At 38.2% G+C, this 18,861-nt stretch overlaps 1 protein-coding gene across 6 annotated transcripts in view; it reads right to left on the bottom strand.

Moving 5' to 3' along the window:
• The window catches only part of sptbn4b (spectrin, beta, non-erythrocytic 4b), a 76,345-nt gene that overhangs the window by 48,127 nt on the left and 9,357 nt on the right, over window positions 1-18,861 (bottom strand). For all 6 annotated transcript variants that reach the window (XR_012337352.1, XM_073815823.1, XM_073815824.1 and 3 more), the window contains exons 3-17: window positions 18,342-18,493; window positions 17,533-17,706; window positions 12,846-12,937; window positions 12,640-12,720; window positions 12,441-12,556; window positions 12,209-12,321; window positions 11,940-12,127; window positions 9,665-9,782; window positions 9,399-9,557; window positions 8,926-9,228; window positions 8,508-8,658; window positions 7,547-8,417; window positions 6,955-7,092; window positions 5,250-6,006; window positions 2,960-3,162 (exon numbers count right to left, since the gene is read on the bottom strand). Coding sequence is in view for 5 of the 6 variants with exons in the window: in XM_073815823.1 (XP_073671924.1) it covers window positions 2,960-3,162; window positions 5,250-6,006; window positions 6,955-7,092; window positions 7,547-8,417; window positions 8,508-8,658; window positions 8,926-9,228; window positions 9,399-9,557; window positions 9,665-9,782; window positions 11,940-12,127; window positions 12,209-12,321; window positions 12,441-12,556; window positions 12,640-12,720; window positions 12,846-12,937; window positions 17,533-17,706; window positions 18,342-18,493 (3,616 nt within the window). In the remaining variant the exon portion in view is untranslated. The remainder of the gene's footprint in view (window positions 1-2,959; window positions 3,163-5,249; window positions 6,007-6,954; window positions 7,093-7,546; window positions 8,418-8,507; window positions 8,659-8,925; window positions 9,229-9,398; window positions 9,558-9,664; window positions 9,783-11,939; window positions 12,128-12,208; window positions 12,322-12,440; window positions 12,557-12,639; window positions 12,721-12,845; window positions 12,938-17,532; window positions 17,707-18,341; window positions 18,494-18,861) is intronic.

Genomic DNA, 18,861 nt, shown 5'->3' with positions numbered 1-18,861 from the left:
ACACAAACATTATAAGTGCTGCATTATAACAGAACAGAAGTTTTGTCATAAAGAGATGCAAAATCCTCTTACATAAGCATTTCTTATTACGCTCTTATGTTTAGGTTCAGTAATTTCACTTTAATGGCAATGATAAGTTTATTAGTCAGTAATTGAAATGCCTTAATTTCACTAATGCCATAACCCTAACGCTATTTCTTAAATCGGGGGAAAAAACTCTTGCAGCTCGACAATTGAAATCGGATTCACACGTGTGCCGTCGTTCATCCAGTTCTTCTTCTGTGCACTTAGAGGACTTTGCAAAAAAGCGACATGGCGTTTAATGGATTCTGCCAACAAAACGGTATTTGTGAATGACCTGAGGCTGGGATTAATCTGATTTGAAGTGAAAGTATTTGATGAACATATAATTAGTGCAGAGAGCATTTGGTCAAATTTTTTTCAGAGTTGTCGGCGCCTTTTGTATTTGAACACTTCAAGTATTAAAGGTGACATAGAATGATTGAATGGAGTATTTATCCTTGTTCTGTGATGTGACATAGACAAAAATGTTTTTGTTTGGGTCTGTAATGCCTTAGAAGCTTCCTGAAAACCTCTCTCAGATAGCTCTATTAGGGTGGGGGATTTTAGAGGGGCGGTGAATTTGTCGATTTTATTGTTTTTTACTGTTGTCTGAGGTCTACTTATGATGTTCGCGTGGTTTTTACATTCAAAAACATCAAAAACAATAAGTAATAGGCTATTTTGTAACATGGATTAGTGTCTCTCTGGAGAAAAGCTTCGTTTGAAGGGGCGGGCCGCATTGAAGACCTGGACGTAAACACCCACTGCTATGATTGGATGTCTTCATTACCCGTCATTACATGTGGGGAAATGTTATAAAACATTAATGTGTGAAAATAGCAGCTGAACACATATATGTTTGAGCCACAAAAGATTCTGGGTGCTAAAGATGATACACATAAATGACAATACGTATAGTAAAGTAGAAACAAAACTTTAAACTCGACGTGACTAAAGTACCGTATACAACACAGTAAGCGCGCATCAGATTATAAACTGCGGCTGATAAGCTCTTATCAATAACTTTGTATATTTCTATTGTGCTTGTGAGGTTGCTCTTAGATACACGTAACGTTACATACCACAGTTATATGATAAAAAAGCTTTGTTGAGTGTTTGACCGTTCAAACGCAACTTGCCTAAATTACCGTATACAACACAGTAAGCGGGCATCATAATCTAAATTGGGGAGGATAAGTCCTTCCTTTGCATATTTCTACCGTTAAATTACAATCGTATTCTTAAGTGTTGTACCTTTATTAATCGTTTAATGTTTTTAGTAAATTAAAACAGTCAAACATAGGTGTTTAGACACGGATGTTACAACAGGACATATCAAGCGATCTCTTCTAACAAAGCAATAGTGTAACTTAAATAAAGTAAAATGTCTTACTTGCTGTGTCATTTTCGTCAGATCCAATATTAGTGGTGCTTTTAATCACAGTCTTTCTGCAAATCCAGCATCAAATTGCTTCTTTACAAGTGAATCCGCACAGTACACAAGGTAATCAAACACTCCCCACGCAAGCTGGAACTCTTCAAAAACAACCTTTATCCACGCATTACTAATGTTATTTTCCGAGCCTCCGAATTAAAGTATTCAGCTTCTGTGTTGTTCCCACGCGGTTCTTCCACAACCCAAGACTTCGTTACCATGGTTATCATAACAGATCACCGCATCAAAATAAAAGTCTATCAGAAAAAATGTATTTAAAAGTCATTTTGGTTACATTTGGCAATCTTTAAAGACATGTTTACTGATTGAGACACACGTGTGTCACGCGAAGCTGTGGGTGGGGCTACAAAAGTGGTCATTGTATTTGGCTATGGGGAGATGCTTCAATTCTACTTTGACATCATAGATTTCCGAATTCCACACTGGAGTGTTTAGCTGGCTTGGTGCCAAAAACGGTTATATTTCAGTAGCACGGACGTTTTCAGTTCTGAAACTTGCAGGATGTTCATTTAAGTATGATGACCTCTCATATAACAAATTATCAAGTTAAAATTGAGTTTTTGATTCACCGCTCCTTTAAACAAGTGGTTTTGCACCTATTTTGCTGACTTTGCTGCCACTCAAAAAATGTAGCCAATTATTTTAAAGTGGAGGGGCAGTGAGATGCCTGTGATGTCATAAGCATCAGTTTTTCAGATTGGGCCGTTTTCTGGCTGACATTTCTAAAAGAGGAATTTCTATGAGACTGAGATGTTTAGCATGTCTAGCACTTTTTGTATGTTCGTGAATGCGGGTAGACTACCATTATTCAACAAAGACAAGGTAAAAATGGTTTTTCATTCTCTGTCCCATTAAAGGAATAATAAGTCCAAAAATCCAAAATTCACCCATAATCTACTCATGTTATCTCCCTGTTGCCCAGGGATGGGCAACTTCGGTCATGGAGGGCCGGTGTCCTGCAGAGTTTAGCTCCAACTTGCCTCAGCACACCTGCCTAAATGTTTCTAGTATGCCTAGTAAGACCTTAATTGGCTGCTTCAGGTGTGTTTAATTGTGGTTGGAGCTTACTCTGCAGGACACCGGCCCTCCAGGACCGAAGTTGTCCATCCCTGCTATAGCCTATGGTACAAAATGGCTGGCATGAAGAAGAGTAAATGTCTTTTATTTATTTATTATTTGATAGATTATTTCAGAGCAATGTTTAGTGTGTAACTAAATATTTAAAATAAAAAACGCCTATTTTAATATTGGTTGCCAATTTTGGTACTGATGGCCAATGATGGTAGCTGGTAATTAAAGCCTGAGAGGTAGAAAATACAATTTACTTTGGAACTTTGAGGAAAATCAATAATAATACAATTTTAAAATCAATTCAGGCACAAATGACATAGTTTTTTTAAAGGACACAGCCCTGTGAGGTAATATGCCAAAGTTTTTGACCTGTTAGCAAGCAGGTCCACTCTCTCTCGGATCCGCTCTGAATAGATGTTGTTTTGACTGATGAGACTCTCTCCAGCCTCTATGACAGCTTTAATGCGGTGCAGGTTGAGCTCCATGGTGGTGGTGAAGTCCTTGTGTTTCTTTATGGCTGCCTCTACTGTCTCCACTGTGGTGGGGAGCTCCACATGAGCCAATGCCGACTCCTGAGAAGAGTGAAAAACACAGAAAAGATGACTTCATCTAAAATGAACACCGATCAGTTACACTGAAAGCAAATCTATAATGGCCGCAACTTGCAGGATTTGTTGGTGCAATAACAAACCATTTAAAAAGTGTGGCTACTTTTCAAAAGTTATGCCAAATCTATTTCTCTTGCAAACAGGTTACATAATGACAGCTATTAAAAGATAAATCCAAAAAAGCCATAGCATTGACATTTACCTTAAAACCCTTGGAAAACAGTATTGTGGCAGTTATAGTAGTGATAAGATGGTACAGTACCATAGTGCTTTATTATATCCCATTCATATAATGGGCAAAGATTAATCGTGATTAATCGCATACAAAATACCATTGTTATGCCATGCACTCTTGTTTCATGCACTCGTGTTTGGGTCAAATATGGACAATTGACAAAGAAAATATCCATCTTTGACCCACCATGCATAAAACAACCTAGCGAATGTTAATTAAAATGTATAGTCAGTACCAAATAGTGCAGATTAATTGGATACAAAATAAATGTTTTTGCATAATATATGATGGGTGCTGTGTGTAATCATGATGTATATATTTACATGTGTTTATATATTAGGGCTGTCAAAAGATTTTTTATTTATGTATAATAAAGAATATATAAAAATAAATAAATATATATATATATATATATATATATATATATATATATTTATATATATATATATATAATAGGGCTGTCAAAAGAATAATCGCAATTAATCGCATACAAAATAAAAGTTTGTTTTTGCATAATATATGTGTGTGTGCACTGTGTGTAATTGTTTTGTATGTATAAATACACACACATGCATGTATATATATATATATGTATATATAAACTTATTTATTTATTTATTGAGATTTTGATATATTTTATATAGATAGATAGCTAGATAGATAGAAAGATAAAAATGTTATATATGTGTTTTTATATATAAAAAATTATTACACGCAAATATATTATGCAAATACAAACTTTTACTTTGTATGCCATCAATCGCGATTAATCTTTTGACAGCCCTATTATATATATTTCTTTTTATATATTCTTTATTATACATAAATAAAAAATATACAGTATATTAATAAAAAAATCTGTTGTATAAATGTATGTGTGTGTGTGTGTGTGTGTGTGTGTGTGTGTGTGTGTGTGTGTGTGTGTGTGTGTGTGTGTGTGTGTGTGTGTGTGTGTGTGTTTAAATATACATAATAATTACACATAAAACGCACACATAAATGCAAAAACTAACATTTATTTTGTATGCGATTAATCACAATTAATCTATACTATTTGGTACTGCCTATAAATTTAAATGAACCTATTCTTTCATGCCATGGTTGGGTCAAATATGGAAATGTTTAGGGTTAATTTAATCCAAAGTCCATATTTTACCCAACCATGAGTCTATGAAACATAAGTGCATGGCATTACAATAGTATATGTCAAAAACAAGACATGGTATTACCTTTGTACTAAGTCATTTTTACAATCATTTCTATATAGATTTACGCAAATCTTTTCAACATTAATCTAGATTTTACTGTTTCTATGCTTTCACAAGTAAACATTCAGGGCAACAAGATGCAAATGAAAAATTACTGCCACATGTGTTTAAAGCAAACCAGTTCATACTTAATGACACATATTAGAGTTCAGAGAGTCTTTATCTGTGCCCGCGGGCATCGGGTGAAAGCGAATCCAGACTTTCAGCGAAGCAGAACAGACACGACTTCTAACATACACCCAGACTCGGCTAAAGAAATGCATAACCTCTGACATTTAAACTGCATTTAAGATATTTTTATAAAGCGATGAGCAAACACAAAAAGCAGGATATGCTTTAGAATGTATTTTCTGACATTTAAATATGTGACCCTAAAAACCATCAGTCAGATCTACTCCTGTCTCATCATTCTGAAGCCGTAAGTAAGAACAATCATAAATAGAGATTTATTTGTTGTTGTATACATTATCTTCAATGAAAAACGGCCAAGACAAAAACATTAAAATTAAAGGAATACACTACAACTTAAAAACATCAAGGTGTTTTACCTGGTTATTGAGGAAGGACTCTGCCTGCTTGACGTCCCTCAGGAAGAGATGAAAGATATGAGCTTGAACCAGCACCTCCCTCCTGCTCTCCCACATCTCCAGCAGCTTGTTCCAACCCACATCCAGTTTGTGTAGCCACTGCTGCAGAGCTCCATGAGGTAACGGCGCTTCCTCGGACTCCAGGAGCTCATTCACAGACTGAAGACGTTCATAGTCTTCTTCATATCTCCCTATCTCCTCCTTAAGTGCTGCATGTTGGTTTATCAACCGCTCTGCATCCTCCAAAGCATTGGGAAGCTCATCTGAAGCAGCAGCGGTCTGAGTTTGCACCAACCAGGTAAGAAACGAGTCCAAGTCTTGGATGAACTGCTGCAGGTGTCCAGCGACGGTTAAGGAGTCTTCACATCCTTGCAAGGTACGCTTTAGTTCTTCCCACTCTACGCTGATGCCCTCAAAAGGCACCAGGATGTCCACCGCCTTTCCCGGATGGGACGTCGCGAGATCCTCTGCCTCCTCCTGAAGGTGAATGAGTTTAGGCTCAAGAACGGAGAGAGCACCCTCCATGGTGGAGAGACGACGCTGCAGGGCCAGCACGCTGCCCAGGTCACTGCCCAAGTATTGTGTGGCATCTATGGCTTTCCGTTTTTCCTGAATCTGGGACTTGATCTCCGTGCATTCCAGGAGGTAGTTCTGGATACGCAAGATTGAGTCCAGGTGATCTTTCCTCTGCTCAACCAGCTCAACGATTCGGTTCCACCTGTGACATGGAGGAAGAAGCATTAAAGTCTCAAATTTTACGATTTGCATTTAGTCCATGCATGTAGTCTTTCCCTTCTGGGAAAAATGCCCATATGCACAGATAATAAAACTACTCAGTCATAAAAACATGATTCAAACAACTCAACAGGACCACACAACTCATACACATATATTTATATTGATAAATACTGATATTGAATACACAATGTCAATAAGTTTAGGCTTGACCCTACAGTGTGATGTATTAAGTCAGGTTAGGCGGGCACTGTATGTGGCAGCCACAGCAGATGGCGGCAAGTTTAGAGAGTCTGTTTATGCCAAGGTCGGTCTAAAACGGATCACTGGAGTTTTCGCACATACATCACAGTTTGCTAGTTTCAGTGGAAGCTTATGAAACCAGCAGCCTATTTTCTAAAGACGCTTACATGTATGTAGAACCATGCATTAAACATGATGGACAAATGCAGAATTTGGAGCATGCAGGAATTCTGAATAAAATTGAATAAAAAATACAAAAAAGAAAATAGTGAATAACTGGGATTTGAGATGAAACAGAGGTATATGCATCACCACTTTTACAAATTGATGCTGAGCATTAAAGGGAAAAATGAAAATTCAAAAAAAATATTTACTCATTCTCATGTTGTTACAAACCTGTGTACATTTCTTTTTTTTTGATTTACACAAAGGAAGATATTTTGAGGAATGTTTATACCCAACCGATCAAAAGCCCCATTGACTTTCATAGTATTCTTTTATCCTACTATGAAAGTCAACAGGGCCTCTGATCGGTATGGTTACAAACATTCCTTATAATATCTGAGTAAATGATGGCAGAATTTCCATTTTTATGTGAACTATCCCTTTAAAACATTATAAACTACTCAACTAAAAAAATAAAAATGTAACCCAACCAATCCAGACAACAACAATCTGCTGGTGTTACCTGCTGTTAAGGTGGTCTTGGCAACCCCTGACTTCAGTAGAGCTGGGGTGACCACTGTCTAACAGCTGCTGGACAATCTGATTCACATCAAGTATCCTTCCCATCAGACTGTTCATCTCCTGGTCCAAGCTTTCAAACCTTCATACACAGATGTACATCATTAACAGTGCAGTTTAGGGCTTATTTTCACAAATGCTTTTAGGAACATGGCAGGTACTCCAGTATAACATCAAATACATTTTTTTTTTTTGATTGTGCACAATAAAACAGTCCGTTTTCACTTTTAGCACCAGTACAGCAGTTTACCTCATGCTATTATTGTACTACTGTAGTATGTCCCTATATACTCTTAAATTGTAAGATAAAATTAGGTAGAAAACCAAAGGGTGGTTTCCCGGACAGGGCTTATCCTATTCCCATAGGAATCAATAGGATAGTTCCCATTATTACTGGTTGCTGCTACAGTTTTGTCTCAAGACCTAGGCCTAGTCCTGGCTTAACCTAAACCTTGTCATGGAAACTGCCCCCAAATGTCTGCCATGACCGATGATAGACTTAAATTGGGATTTGCATTCCCGGTCAGACCTCCTACCTGTGTGCCACCACCTCCACGTCCTCTAGTCTCTCTGGAACATCCATTTTGTTCAGCCACTGCTCCTTCTCATCAATCCACACCTCACAGGCGTTCACCTCGCTGAACATACGATACACAGCCAATGCATCGTGCAACCACTGCTGCCTCAACACGGCGACCTCCGCCACCTCTGCGTAGAGCTGCTCCGTCTCCGACATGCGCGTTCGCACCTCGTCCAGCTCCCGGTAATGCAACGGCAGCGCCACCATGTGTTTTCGAAGGCCCACAACGTGCACGCGGTGTTTGTCAATACTGTCTCGCACGCCCCTGTGCTTTTTAAGGAGAGACTGTGTCGAGTACTCATCGTGCCCGAAGTCCTCACTGGAAACGAGTCTGTAGATGTCTTGGAGCCAAGCTAGCAGATCATCCGTCTCGGTGCTGAACTGAAAGAAGTCTAACGCCTCCTGCAGGTTACACAGCCTCTGTGCCGCATGCTCTTCTAATCTCTTCCACTCCACCTTGGTTTCCATCAGCCTCTCTTGTATTCCCGCCGTGCCGAAGCTCTTCTGGGTGAGGATCTGCTTGCCCTTCTTCATGGTCTGCTGAAGGAGGGCGCGACGGGCCAGCAGTTCCCCGGCCAGAGTTTTGTGTTTCTGCAGAAGTCGCAGGACGCTGCTCAGGTCTTTTCCGCAGCTCTGCGTGGCCAAAATGGAAGTCTTTTCACGGATCCAGGCCTCTGATTCCTCCACCTCCTGGAAGAAGGCCCACAACTCGAGCGAATCTTCAAGCTCTGAGCGACGCTTAGCGGCCAGCTGCTTTAACTCTTCCAGGCAGGTGTTCACATGGCTGACCCTGTTACATATTACCTGAGGGTCACACGGCTGGTAGCCTGAGCAACACAAAGACAAGAAACAGGACCGGAAAAATTTGTTAGACAGTGATCAATATTCATCATATAACTCTTCTACAGCACATTCACCTTCAATGGTGGTGAATTTAAGAGCTGAAGTGTTGAGCGTTTGAACTCTCTCAGCCTGTATGGCGATGTCGGCCTCCTGTAAACTTTGTTTCTGTAGCATATCCTCGACCTCGAGAAGGTGTTTTCCATAGTCCTTAGACAGCAGCTTAACCTGGAATAAGTATGAGGATTTGGTCAAGAAAGTGGCTAAGTTTGTTTAATCTTGTTCGTGTTACTACTGCTCTTTATGTGGGTGGGTAAAGCTTTGTGAAGGATGGATGTATGGTGAAAAAGAAAAAGCTCTCAAGGGATTCTCAACTGTATGCTCATGTAGCTCAGTTGTTAGAGGTTAAATATGTATGTTGCTGCGATGTATTTATCTGTATATTTTAGTATCTTGATATACTTACACATGAGTAAAAACCATTACTCAACCAACCTGCATTTCCTCCATCCAATCGATCATGTAGACCATTTCTTGGAAGGTCTTCTGCAGGGCCAGGTTCTTCTCCAGACGGGCTTTCCGTCCCACCACCAGCTCCTTTAGAAGATTCCACTGACCGAGTATGTTTTCTTTACGTGCCGAGATACGTCGGATGTCGTAGTAACTTTCGGACTCCATCTCAGAAGCCAGCTCCAACACCACACTGATGCGTTCCTCATACGACAAGATGTCCGCTTCGATCGCCTCGTGTTTCTTCATGGCCGCTTCTACTGCTGGCAGGTCGTAGCCGAAATTGTCCTGACAACAACAGAGAGTTGAAAGATACTTTGAAACATTTACTGCACAACTTTTTTACAGCGTTATAAGGATAGACTAGAACATAGAGATCAATCTCTTATAAAACATTTGTTTCAAACTTGCTGTGAAACGGAAATGTTTGGTGGTTATCAGTTGTATTCAGTTTTTACCTGTGAGACCAGGCGTTGGTTTTCATTTAGCCAAGCCTGCCTCATAGTGGTCTTATGATCGAATCGTTGAGCGAGAAGTTCCAGCTTTTCCTGACGAATCAGCTCTTTTCTAAGAGCCACACCCCTTTCATGCTCCGCCTTCTCTAATCTCTCCCATGCCTTTCACGAGACAAAATATGTTTATTAAATATCAGGAAGTATAGTGTAAAATATGAATAATGTAAAACAATATTTTGTAGTCAGTTGCATTACTAAACATTGTATACCTTATTGATGTCTGAGATCAGTTTTCCGTCATGAGGCACATATGGCTTCTGATTATTAGCTCTGAGCTTGCTTTGGATGGTGAAAAGCAGCACCTCCAGGTTTCCCTTCTCCTGAAACCTGGAAAAAACATCCATGTAACAAATAATACTAAATGCACATTAACTTAACTGTAACCTAATCTAACTCTTAATAGCACAGATACTATTTCTGACCCAAACAAATATCAGTCTATAGAAATTGAAACCCCATTCACACAGCACTCTGGTGTAAGAACATTTTCGAAAAATTGGCAGAGAGGCTTCTGTGTAAACACAAACACTTCAGGGATGGCTCCCTGTATTAACATTGCCGTTACATTCACGGAAAGCATTCTGTGTGAACAAAACACAGAAACATTGACGTAAGGGGCGTGCCGTAGTAAGGATTCTGCCTACCAGCGGCCTGCGCGCGTGTTTGCACGTCGACGACGCAAAAGTATAAATGGAAACCGACGCGGAACCTACGCCGTAGGACCTACGCACAACTATAACGAGCCCTATAGTTTTTTTTTATATATGTGCTGGGGCGGTATCCTTTCGAAAAGTAAAAGAGTTCACATTAGTGCACCAAAAGAGTTCATATTAGTACTTTAAAGCTACCTATTGGTATTAAATGTTTACATTTGAGCCTTTTTAAAGGGTACAGACCCGTGACAGCTGGGGTCAGTGTTGCCAGGGTCGCGGTTTTCCCGCACAATTGGGTTATTTTGAAAATACAGTTGCGGGAAAAAATTCGGAGCCGTGGGTTGCGTTTTTTTGGGCTAGTTTTATAATGTGCCGCGGCCGCGAAAATGTTTATCTGTAGACTTATAAAATGAACATTCTTTATTTTCCTAATGTGCATTAATCCCATAAGCAATACCTGTCAACCCAAGGACCGCTTCAACGTCAGGAAGTCAGTGGAAAAGTGAGTAGAGGGGCGCGTTTTGCTCTTAATATCACGTCAGAAACAAGAAATTACCTTACGTGAGGAGTTACGTCTATACTGAGAGGATGTCTACAGACTTTGTGAACCCATCTTTGTATGATCTTTTCAAGTTAAATATTTTTTTAAATACAAAGATAGTTAAAAGGGCAGAGTTTATAAACTGTCTCAAAGTGGCACGATTAGGTACACTTAGATGTTCTTAAGATAATCTTAAGAAGTACTAAAGTACTAATGTTTTTTTTTGTATGAACGGAAACGAATAGTGTGTGAAAATAGAGCACTTTAAGTGCATTAAGAAAAATTTCATCTGGAAAGTACATTAAAAGCAATAGAAAGAGTTTAATTTACAGACTTTTGTTGTAATCCCGCAGTTTTCAACTGTGATTGGACAAATGTAAAAATTGGGCTAGTTTTCATTCCTTTTGGGTGGGTTTTAAGTTGTCATTGGGCTGGACATTTTTCTTGGACCTGGCAACCCTGGCTGGGGTACAAATTTTGACAATTATAGTATTTTACTAACAGTCTACAAAAAATACAGTGAGAAGACAAATGCAAGTGATTAAACTGCTGTCCGTTTACATTTTTAAGGAATAATTCACCCAAAAACGCTGATGAGTTGCTATATTTTATCAAATTAAAATGTAATTCAATTATTGTTACTTTATCATTTATAGCAACTTATCACTAGTCAAGAAAGCTGAAATTAATTGTAAAGTCAAATTGAATAAACTTAAAAATTTAGGTGCAATAAGGAATTTTTAACGATGTGGATAGTCTTGCCACTAAAATTTAACACGTATATAAACAAAAAGCATAAAAATGGCAACAGTGTGTATTGCATCATCATGAACGACAGAGACATGTAAAACTCAATGAGCTTCAAATGTGCCACCCTATCTGAATTTACTGTACCATACTGATCTGTATGTTTTCATGGACATGTGACATATCGGTCCCTAAATAAGCTCAAAATATAAAAGATTTTCTCTCACAATCATGTTGTATCATTTCAGAAGACATATTAACTTACTGGAGTATTTGGATTATTTTAATGATGGATGGATGTGCTGTTTGGACCTTTAACTTGTTCATACAGGAAGACAGCATGATGACATTTTTATATAAAATTGCTTGTTTGTGTTCAACTAAGTCATATACAACTTGGTTGGAGTAAATTATACATATTTGTGTAAATGCTTTAGAGATAAAAGAACCAAGCTAAAGTAATTCACAGAAATAGTCCGATTGAATGTATTTGACTGGCAGGGATCGATTTGCCAATATATTTAGTTTCATTTATTCTCTTACTTGATTGGCTTTTCGATGGTGCAGTATGTGGTGAAGGCTTGAAGTTGTTGCTGAACACCAGACAGCGAGTTAGCGAACTTCTGATTGCTTATGATGCCAATGGTTTTCTCAATCCACTCCAACAGGTCAGAGGCTAAAGCCTCGTACCGCCGAATGATCTTCTCAGCTTCTATAGCGTTATCCAACACCTACAGAGAGTTAATGACAGTTTAAGAGATTAAGATTAAACTGAGAAAGTATGGTCCTTTTTTCAGATATGCCTCTCTTACCTTACCAATCCTCTTCCCTTCTACGATAAGTGCCTTCATTTTGGAGAAGTAATGGTAGTAGGATACTACATAGGTGATGATGGACTTCTCATCTGGATTTTCTGTGTTTACATCTGAGTTAGGAAAAAAAAGGACAGCAGACAGATAATATATATCTATTTAATTGAATTACTGGCATTTAAAAGTTCACGTTGTAGTAACTTTGTTCATTCAGATTATATGAAGTTTATACCCTCAGGGTCTAATAGTTTGGTGAGTCCAAGACTCTGCTCTGCTATGTTGAAGGCTTGTTGTAGGTTGTGTGTCGCATTGGATCTGGTTAACTTGTGGAATTCAATTAAATCGGGCCTGTAAAGCAGGAATATGAACAACCAGTGATGTGGAATGCAATGTAAGAAGGCAAAATATGTATGATGTATGAGGGCACAAACCTATGCCTGTGAATGAGAGCGTTGAATGCCAGGCCGTCCCTCCAGCAGGTGGTGAAGTTGTGAATGTTGACCTCAGGGTACCTGGGACCAAAAACAGGAAACAGCAAACCAACAAAGATGTGCTAAACATATATCATGCACAAATAAACTTAATACATTTTGATTGTTGACTAGGATTGTTGAGGGTTAAATGTTATGAGTCTTACCCTGCTGTTTTCATCTGACACCATAACAGTAAAGCATCTTTAGCTGAACGTGTTTCTCTGTTGTCTTCTGTCTCGATCCTTATCACTTGGATCTGTTAGGAGCAAGGGTTGACATTAAAATATTCAATTCGATTTCTATAGCACTTTACACAATTTTTCACTGCATGTGGCAAAGAAGCTTTGCAGTTAATAGATGTTAGTACAAACAGAAGAGACATAATAAAAAACAGAAACTTATTAAATATAAAGAATACATGATATTATTGTATTTTGCATGATTGTTGCATAATTATCTGTAGGTTTGGATATTTTTTTCATAGTACTTTAAAAAAATAATGGGTATCAAGAAGTGATAGGGCGATATATCAATCATAATAATATGCCGATATATCGACCGATATTTGGAAATGTAGGAATTTTCAAAAGGAATATTCCACTTTCGTTAAAAAATCCCGATAATTTACTCACCCCTTTGTGATCCAAGATGTTTGTCTTTCTTTGTTCAATCAAGAAGAAATTACGTTTTTTGAGTAAAACACCAGATTTTTTTTCCAAATAGTTGACCTCAACAGTTTACAGTTTCTGTATGCTGTTTAAAATTGCAGTTACATCGCAGCTTCAAAGGGCTATAAACGGTCCCAACTGATGCAAAAGGGTGTTATCTAGCAAAATGATCGTCATTTTTGTCAAGAAAAATAAAAAATAAGCACGTTTAAACAACAACTTCTTGTCTAGCTCTAGAGAGTAAAAGCACACTTGCAGACCATTTTAAACAATAAACATACAACAACTTTGGAACGATCCTCTTTCTTCACAAATGTAAACACTGGGGTGGTAGTTTCACATATGTCATGTGTAACATTTCAACGTGATTGCACAATTATGTAAGGTCACGCTAGCGCATCACAATGCTAGTGTAAGACGAGAAGTTGTGGTTTAAAAGTGCATATTTTGTATTTTTCTTGCCGAAAATGATCGTTTCCCTTGATAAGACCCTTTTGCCCCATTTGGGATCGTTTGAAACTGCTATTTTAAACTGCATTGAAACTATAAACTGTTGAGGTCCAATAAAGTCTGTTAAATTGAGAAAAACCCTGGAATGTTTTCCATAACAAACGTAATTTCTTCTCGACTGAACAAAGAAAGACATAATCATATTGGGTAACATGGGGGTAAGTAAATTATTGGGATTTTTTTAGGAAAGTGGAATATTCCTTAAATAATCAGCTTTGGCCGATCAATCTTTTCAATTAGTTAAACAAACTTAAAGCTTTATTGTATTGCATAACTTTTATCGCAGTGGTTCCCAAACTGGTGATGTGGTGTCAGGGTGGCCCCAGTTTTATGAAATTTTGTAAAACGCATTAACTTTTATATAATCAAACCACAGAAAAATAAAGCTACTAAACAACAGCACAACATAGTATAATTTATAATGTTTTGTTTAATTCAAATTCAAATTTTTAGATCATTTATGTCATGAATTTGCTTCGGGGGGCATGCTGAAAAGTTCAGGTATCAGGTAATATATCAGGTAATGCAGTGTTAAATACTAACTTTCTTACTTAGTATTTTTGTCTTGTTTTCAGTACAAATATCTAAAAATTCTTAAATCAAGATGCAATTTCTTGGTAAGCAAAATAAGAAAATAAGTTAAAAAAATATATATATATATATATACAATTTAATTGAAAATGTGTTTAAGACAAGCAAAAATATCTGCCAATGGAGTGAGAATTTTTTTCTTGAATTAAGTGTTTAAGAAAAAAATTTATTTATTTCAAAAAAAATTCTCACCCCATTGGCAGATATTTTTCCTTGTTTTAATCACAATTTCACTTACATTTTATATTTTTTTTTGTCTTAAAACTAGACTTATTTTCTTAGGTCATTTTGCTCATCAAAAATACATCTTGATTTAAGAATTTTTAGATATTTGTACTGAAAACAAGACAAAAATACCAAGTAAGAAAGTCATTTTTTGCAGTAAATACAGTTTGCATGTTTTAAAATACCAACGAGTAGCAAAGACTGACGGGACTGTGGGTGTGGCTTACTTATTGGCCTCTTTTATTAGTATTACCAGACCACATATGTCACACTGTGTTTAGCCTCATCACATCACATATGACAGCAATTGCAGCAATTTTGTCATTCTGACATGATATACAAACAAAGTCAAATACACATTCTTATTAGCATATGTGAACCAAGTACATAAGCAAACACACATTTGTATAAGCAGCACATTAAAGAGCTTCAGTGTTTTTGAATGTCCCAGGAACGTTCGGTCATCATATTGAATTTCTTGCATTATGCAATCAATACAAGATCAATATACTGCCTCAAAACACTGAACATGAACTCACTTTCAAGGGTACTTTACAGCTAAGAAGTGGAAATGCTTTAAAAAAATTGAGGGAAGTGTAAACACTGACTACAAATAAATAATACATAACAATCAGCCCAAGAGAGACAGCAAACATAAAACCATCACTATATAGTGAATGTTAAGAAGCATCTTTTAACATTTTCATCTATGCTACATTTCTGGACCACAAGGTTTTTTGTGTTTGGTTCTTTTGCCATCTCCCCTCTTTCTAATCTCTCTTTCTCTCTATCTCTTTTTTCGCTCTCTCACTGCTGCAGTGGTCAGGTCTTACCTGCTGACTGGGCAGAGCAAACTCCAACAGAGATCAAGATGGGGAGGGCAGAATAGGAGACAGCGAAAGCGAGCAAAAAGATTTCCCGGCATATATATGAAGACAGGACACAAAGAGGAACCTTGTGCAATGAGGCGTTATTGAGAATTACTCTGTAGCGTCTAAAGTTATAAATCAAATTGGGGAAAAGAACAACCAAAAATAAAGAAAGAAGAGAAAAGAGGTGTAGCGGATAAAAGGTGAGTGCGAATGACAGCACCACCCCGAGGTCTCTCCAGAACAGTCGCTGGATCGAGTGACACTCCACCTCTCACTGTCCCTGCATCCTGAATCCACTACAGCATCAACTTTCCTACCCCAACACAGCATTGGTTACTGGACCAGAGCCAAACGGCATTCTGGGTAACCTGTCAATGCTTTACTGACAGCTTCAAGAGATGACACACGATACGAACCAGGACCAGCTCTGCACTGCTTTGTAGTTACAGGGACATGGAGCTCTTTAGGGTCTTTAGGGGGATGAAGGGAGTGTGGCTTAGTGTACTGTACTGTGAACTCCCTGCAGTGAGAAGATCTGAGGTTCTCCCCAAATCTGAAGATTATATGAGAGCAGAGGATAAAGTAGACAGAAGGAAAGAGAAGATTTGTCTTCGGTTGAGGCCTGATCAGAGCTCGGCTGGTTTAAAAAACAATTTGAACGTAGTCAATTTCGACTCATGCACTAAATTCCCATCTTCTGGAGCCGTTGCCCATCTTCTGTACACAGCGATCAAACACACACACACAGAGTCAGTGATCAGACACTCAACAGGGAGCATAAAGAGCCGACAGGGATCAAACGCTCCCAACTGTGTCAAAACATGACCACCTCTATACAGATCAGACCTCTACCACATAAATAAAGTATCCAATGACAGCTAGACTTATATGCTGGCCCAGCATTCAGTACACATAGGTTTCTCTGCCAAAGTAAAATTACTAATCATGCAAAATATTAAAGGCGGGGTGCACGATCTCTGAAAGCCAATGTTGGCGTTTGAAATCACCTAAACAAACACACCACTACCCCAATAGAATCTGGACCTTCTTTTGATCGACCCGCCTCACACAAACGAAGCCCAGGCAACGATGTTGGTTAGTAGACACGCCCCTTACTGCTGATTGGCTACAAGTGTGTTTTGGTACACGGCCCGACTCCCTTTTCCAAAGTGGTTCTTAAAAATAGTCTTCTTTAACATTTTAAAGGTCCATTAAGTTATTCTTTGTTATGTTTTGCTGGCTGACACAACAGTGGTCTTACACTCATAATAGCAAATGTTTTGGTCATTATAATGCTTCAGCTTTGTTTATTTAACAGTCCCATCAGGATTTCGTATTTTTTTTGGTGATTTTGCTATCAAAGTGACAGATTTTGCTGCTGTAATTTCTAGGCATTTTCCTGCTGCCGTCACTCCATAAAGCAATAAGCATGTCGCGTTTGTTTGTTTGCCTCTTGGCCAGCTAACTTCCAGGTGACGCGTTTGCATTTGGGAGGAGTTATGCACTGACATATGTGGTTTCATTTAAACAGTTGCGTAATTCAAAAGTGAAAGTAAAATCTGCACGTCTGCATGCGCATTTATAAGCCCCTCCCACACGGTGATACCAGGATCACCGGTTTGTGACGCGCCGATTAACCGGTGGGAAAATTCTGTCACCGCAGCAACTCTATTAACGAGGTACTGACAGCTGTTACTTTAAAAACGTATACAGTATGCATGGATTCAATACCACATATCCAAAACTACCTTTGCCTAAACTGCGTTATATAACCGTCTTCGTGTACCTATTTTCGTAGATGGAAATTTTCACCTGTGCATGTGAATGTTCAAGTGCAAAGCTTGAAAGGAGAAAGGAGTGTAATAAATTCATTGGTCATGTGATCTCAACATGGACGCCACCTGTGGGGTCTTTTTATTTTTGTTAAATAGTTTTTTATTGGCCACTGATATGATTCCTCATTTCACTCTCAATGTAGTTCTTACCTGGAAGCGAAGGATGATGGTCCAGATGAGGCCGAGAGTGAGCCGGTGGTTTCCATCGACTATATCATGAGAACCGACATTTTCTAGATGAACCCTTTGTTCTTTGAGGAACTGAAGAGCCTTATCTACATTCTCCAAGCAGTGAATCCTCATCCTGCCTCTCGTCGGCCGGGGCTTTAAACAAGAACACATTGATCAATGAGCAACAAAGAAACTTTAGACTCCCTGGATGGACAAAATAAAAAACCTAAGAATTAAAATAAATTGAAAACTCAAGGAAAACTTTAGACCGTAGGAAAAAAACATTATCAGGCAGTCACCAACTTTTGGTCAGTCACCAAAATTTTCTTTTACAAAATAGTGTTCAGCAAAAAACTAAAATCAGCTAAAAAATATTTAGTTCCTTTCAAATTAAATAGTTACTAGCAACAACTACTACAGTATGACTATTGGTTTGTAATGTTGTAATAGTTTGTGAACATGCAAGTCTGCCCCATGCAAGCTATACTTTTCACTCTATGCGAACATTAATAACCATATAAAAAGTGAAACTGTCGGTTTTCCCTAAACACTGTTGTGCTAACAGCCATGCTGAAAAAAATCTTGTAGATAATCTAGCATAGCCACTGTGTTAACTAGTCAAAAAAAGTTGGCCCACTCTTCTGGTGAAGTTGGTTTGAGCAAGGATATCTTGTTGTTGGTATAGCTAAAACCTAGTTACATTCGACTACCAACATGAAGATACAGTATGCTGGTCATTTCAGCAAGATCATTGCACTTCCAATATTCAGGCCGAGTTGAGAACCTACCAGCAGTTCTCCTGACAGCACCTCCAGAAGTCTGATAAGCATGTAACCATCCCTCAGGTCATTGTAAAGGTCAGAGATACGACAGGACACACGTGACAAATGCGAGTTCACCCATTTAGTGAACGTCTTCTTCTGTACTGCGTCCCTCTCATCTGACACAATAGAAGAAGACACAATAGCAATGTGTTTAAATACGGTATTAACAAAATATATACACACACAAAATCATATTGTCACATAGAGTAGTGGCCAAAATGTATTTCCCGGTGGGAAAATGTGTACAAAATTTGCACAAAAAAATGCATAAAATAACAAAAATTTCATTGATATTTATTAATCCTCTTTTGTGGTAATATTTTGTAGTCAATGTCTGAGTTATGTCTTTATAAACTTTGCACACGTGTTGTGTGTAAATTTTTGCCAAGCCTCCTTAAATTCTTCGGTTATACTCCAAACACATCAATGCATCATGCATACAACGTTTTTAATGCATCTTAAATTAAATATTATGAATAAAGAG

Source organism: Paramisgurnus dabryanus, chromosome 9, assembly GCF_030506205.2.
Source record: "Paramisgurnus dabryanus chromosome 9, PD_genome_1.1, whole genome shotgun sequence".
NCBI classification, from domain to species: Eukaryota; Metazoa; Chordata; class Actinopteri; order Cypriniformes; family Cobitidae; genus Paramisgurnus; species Paramisgurnus dabryanus.
This window is presented reverse-complemented; position numbering and strand designations above follow the sequence as displayed.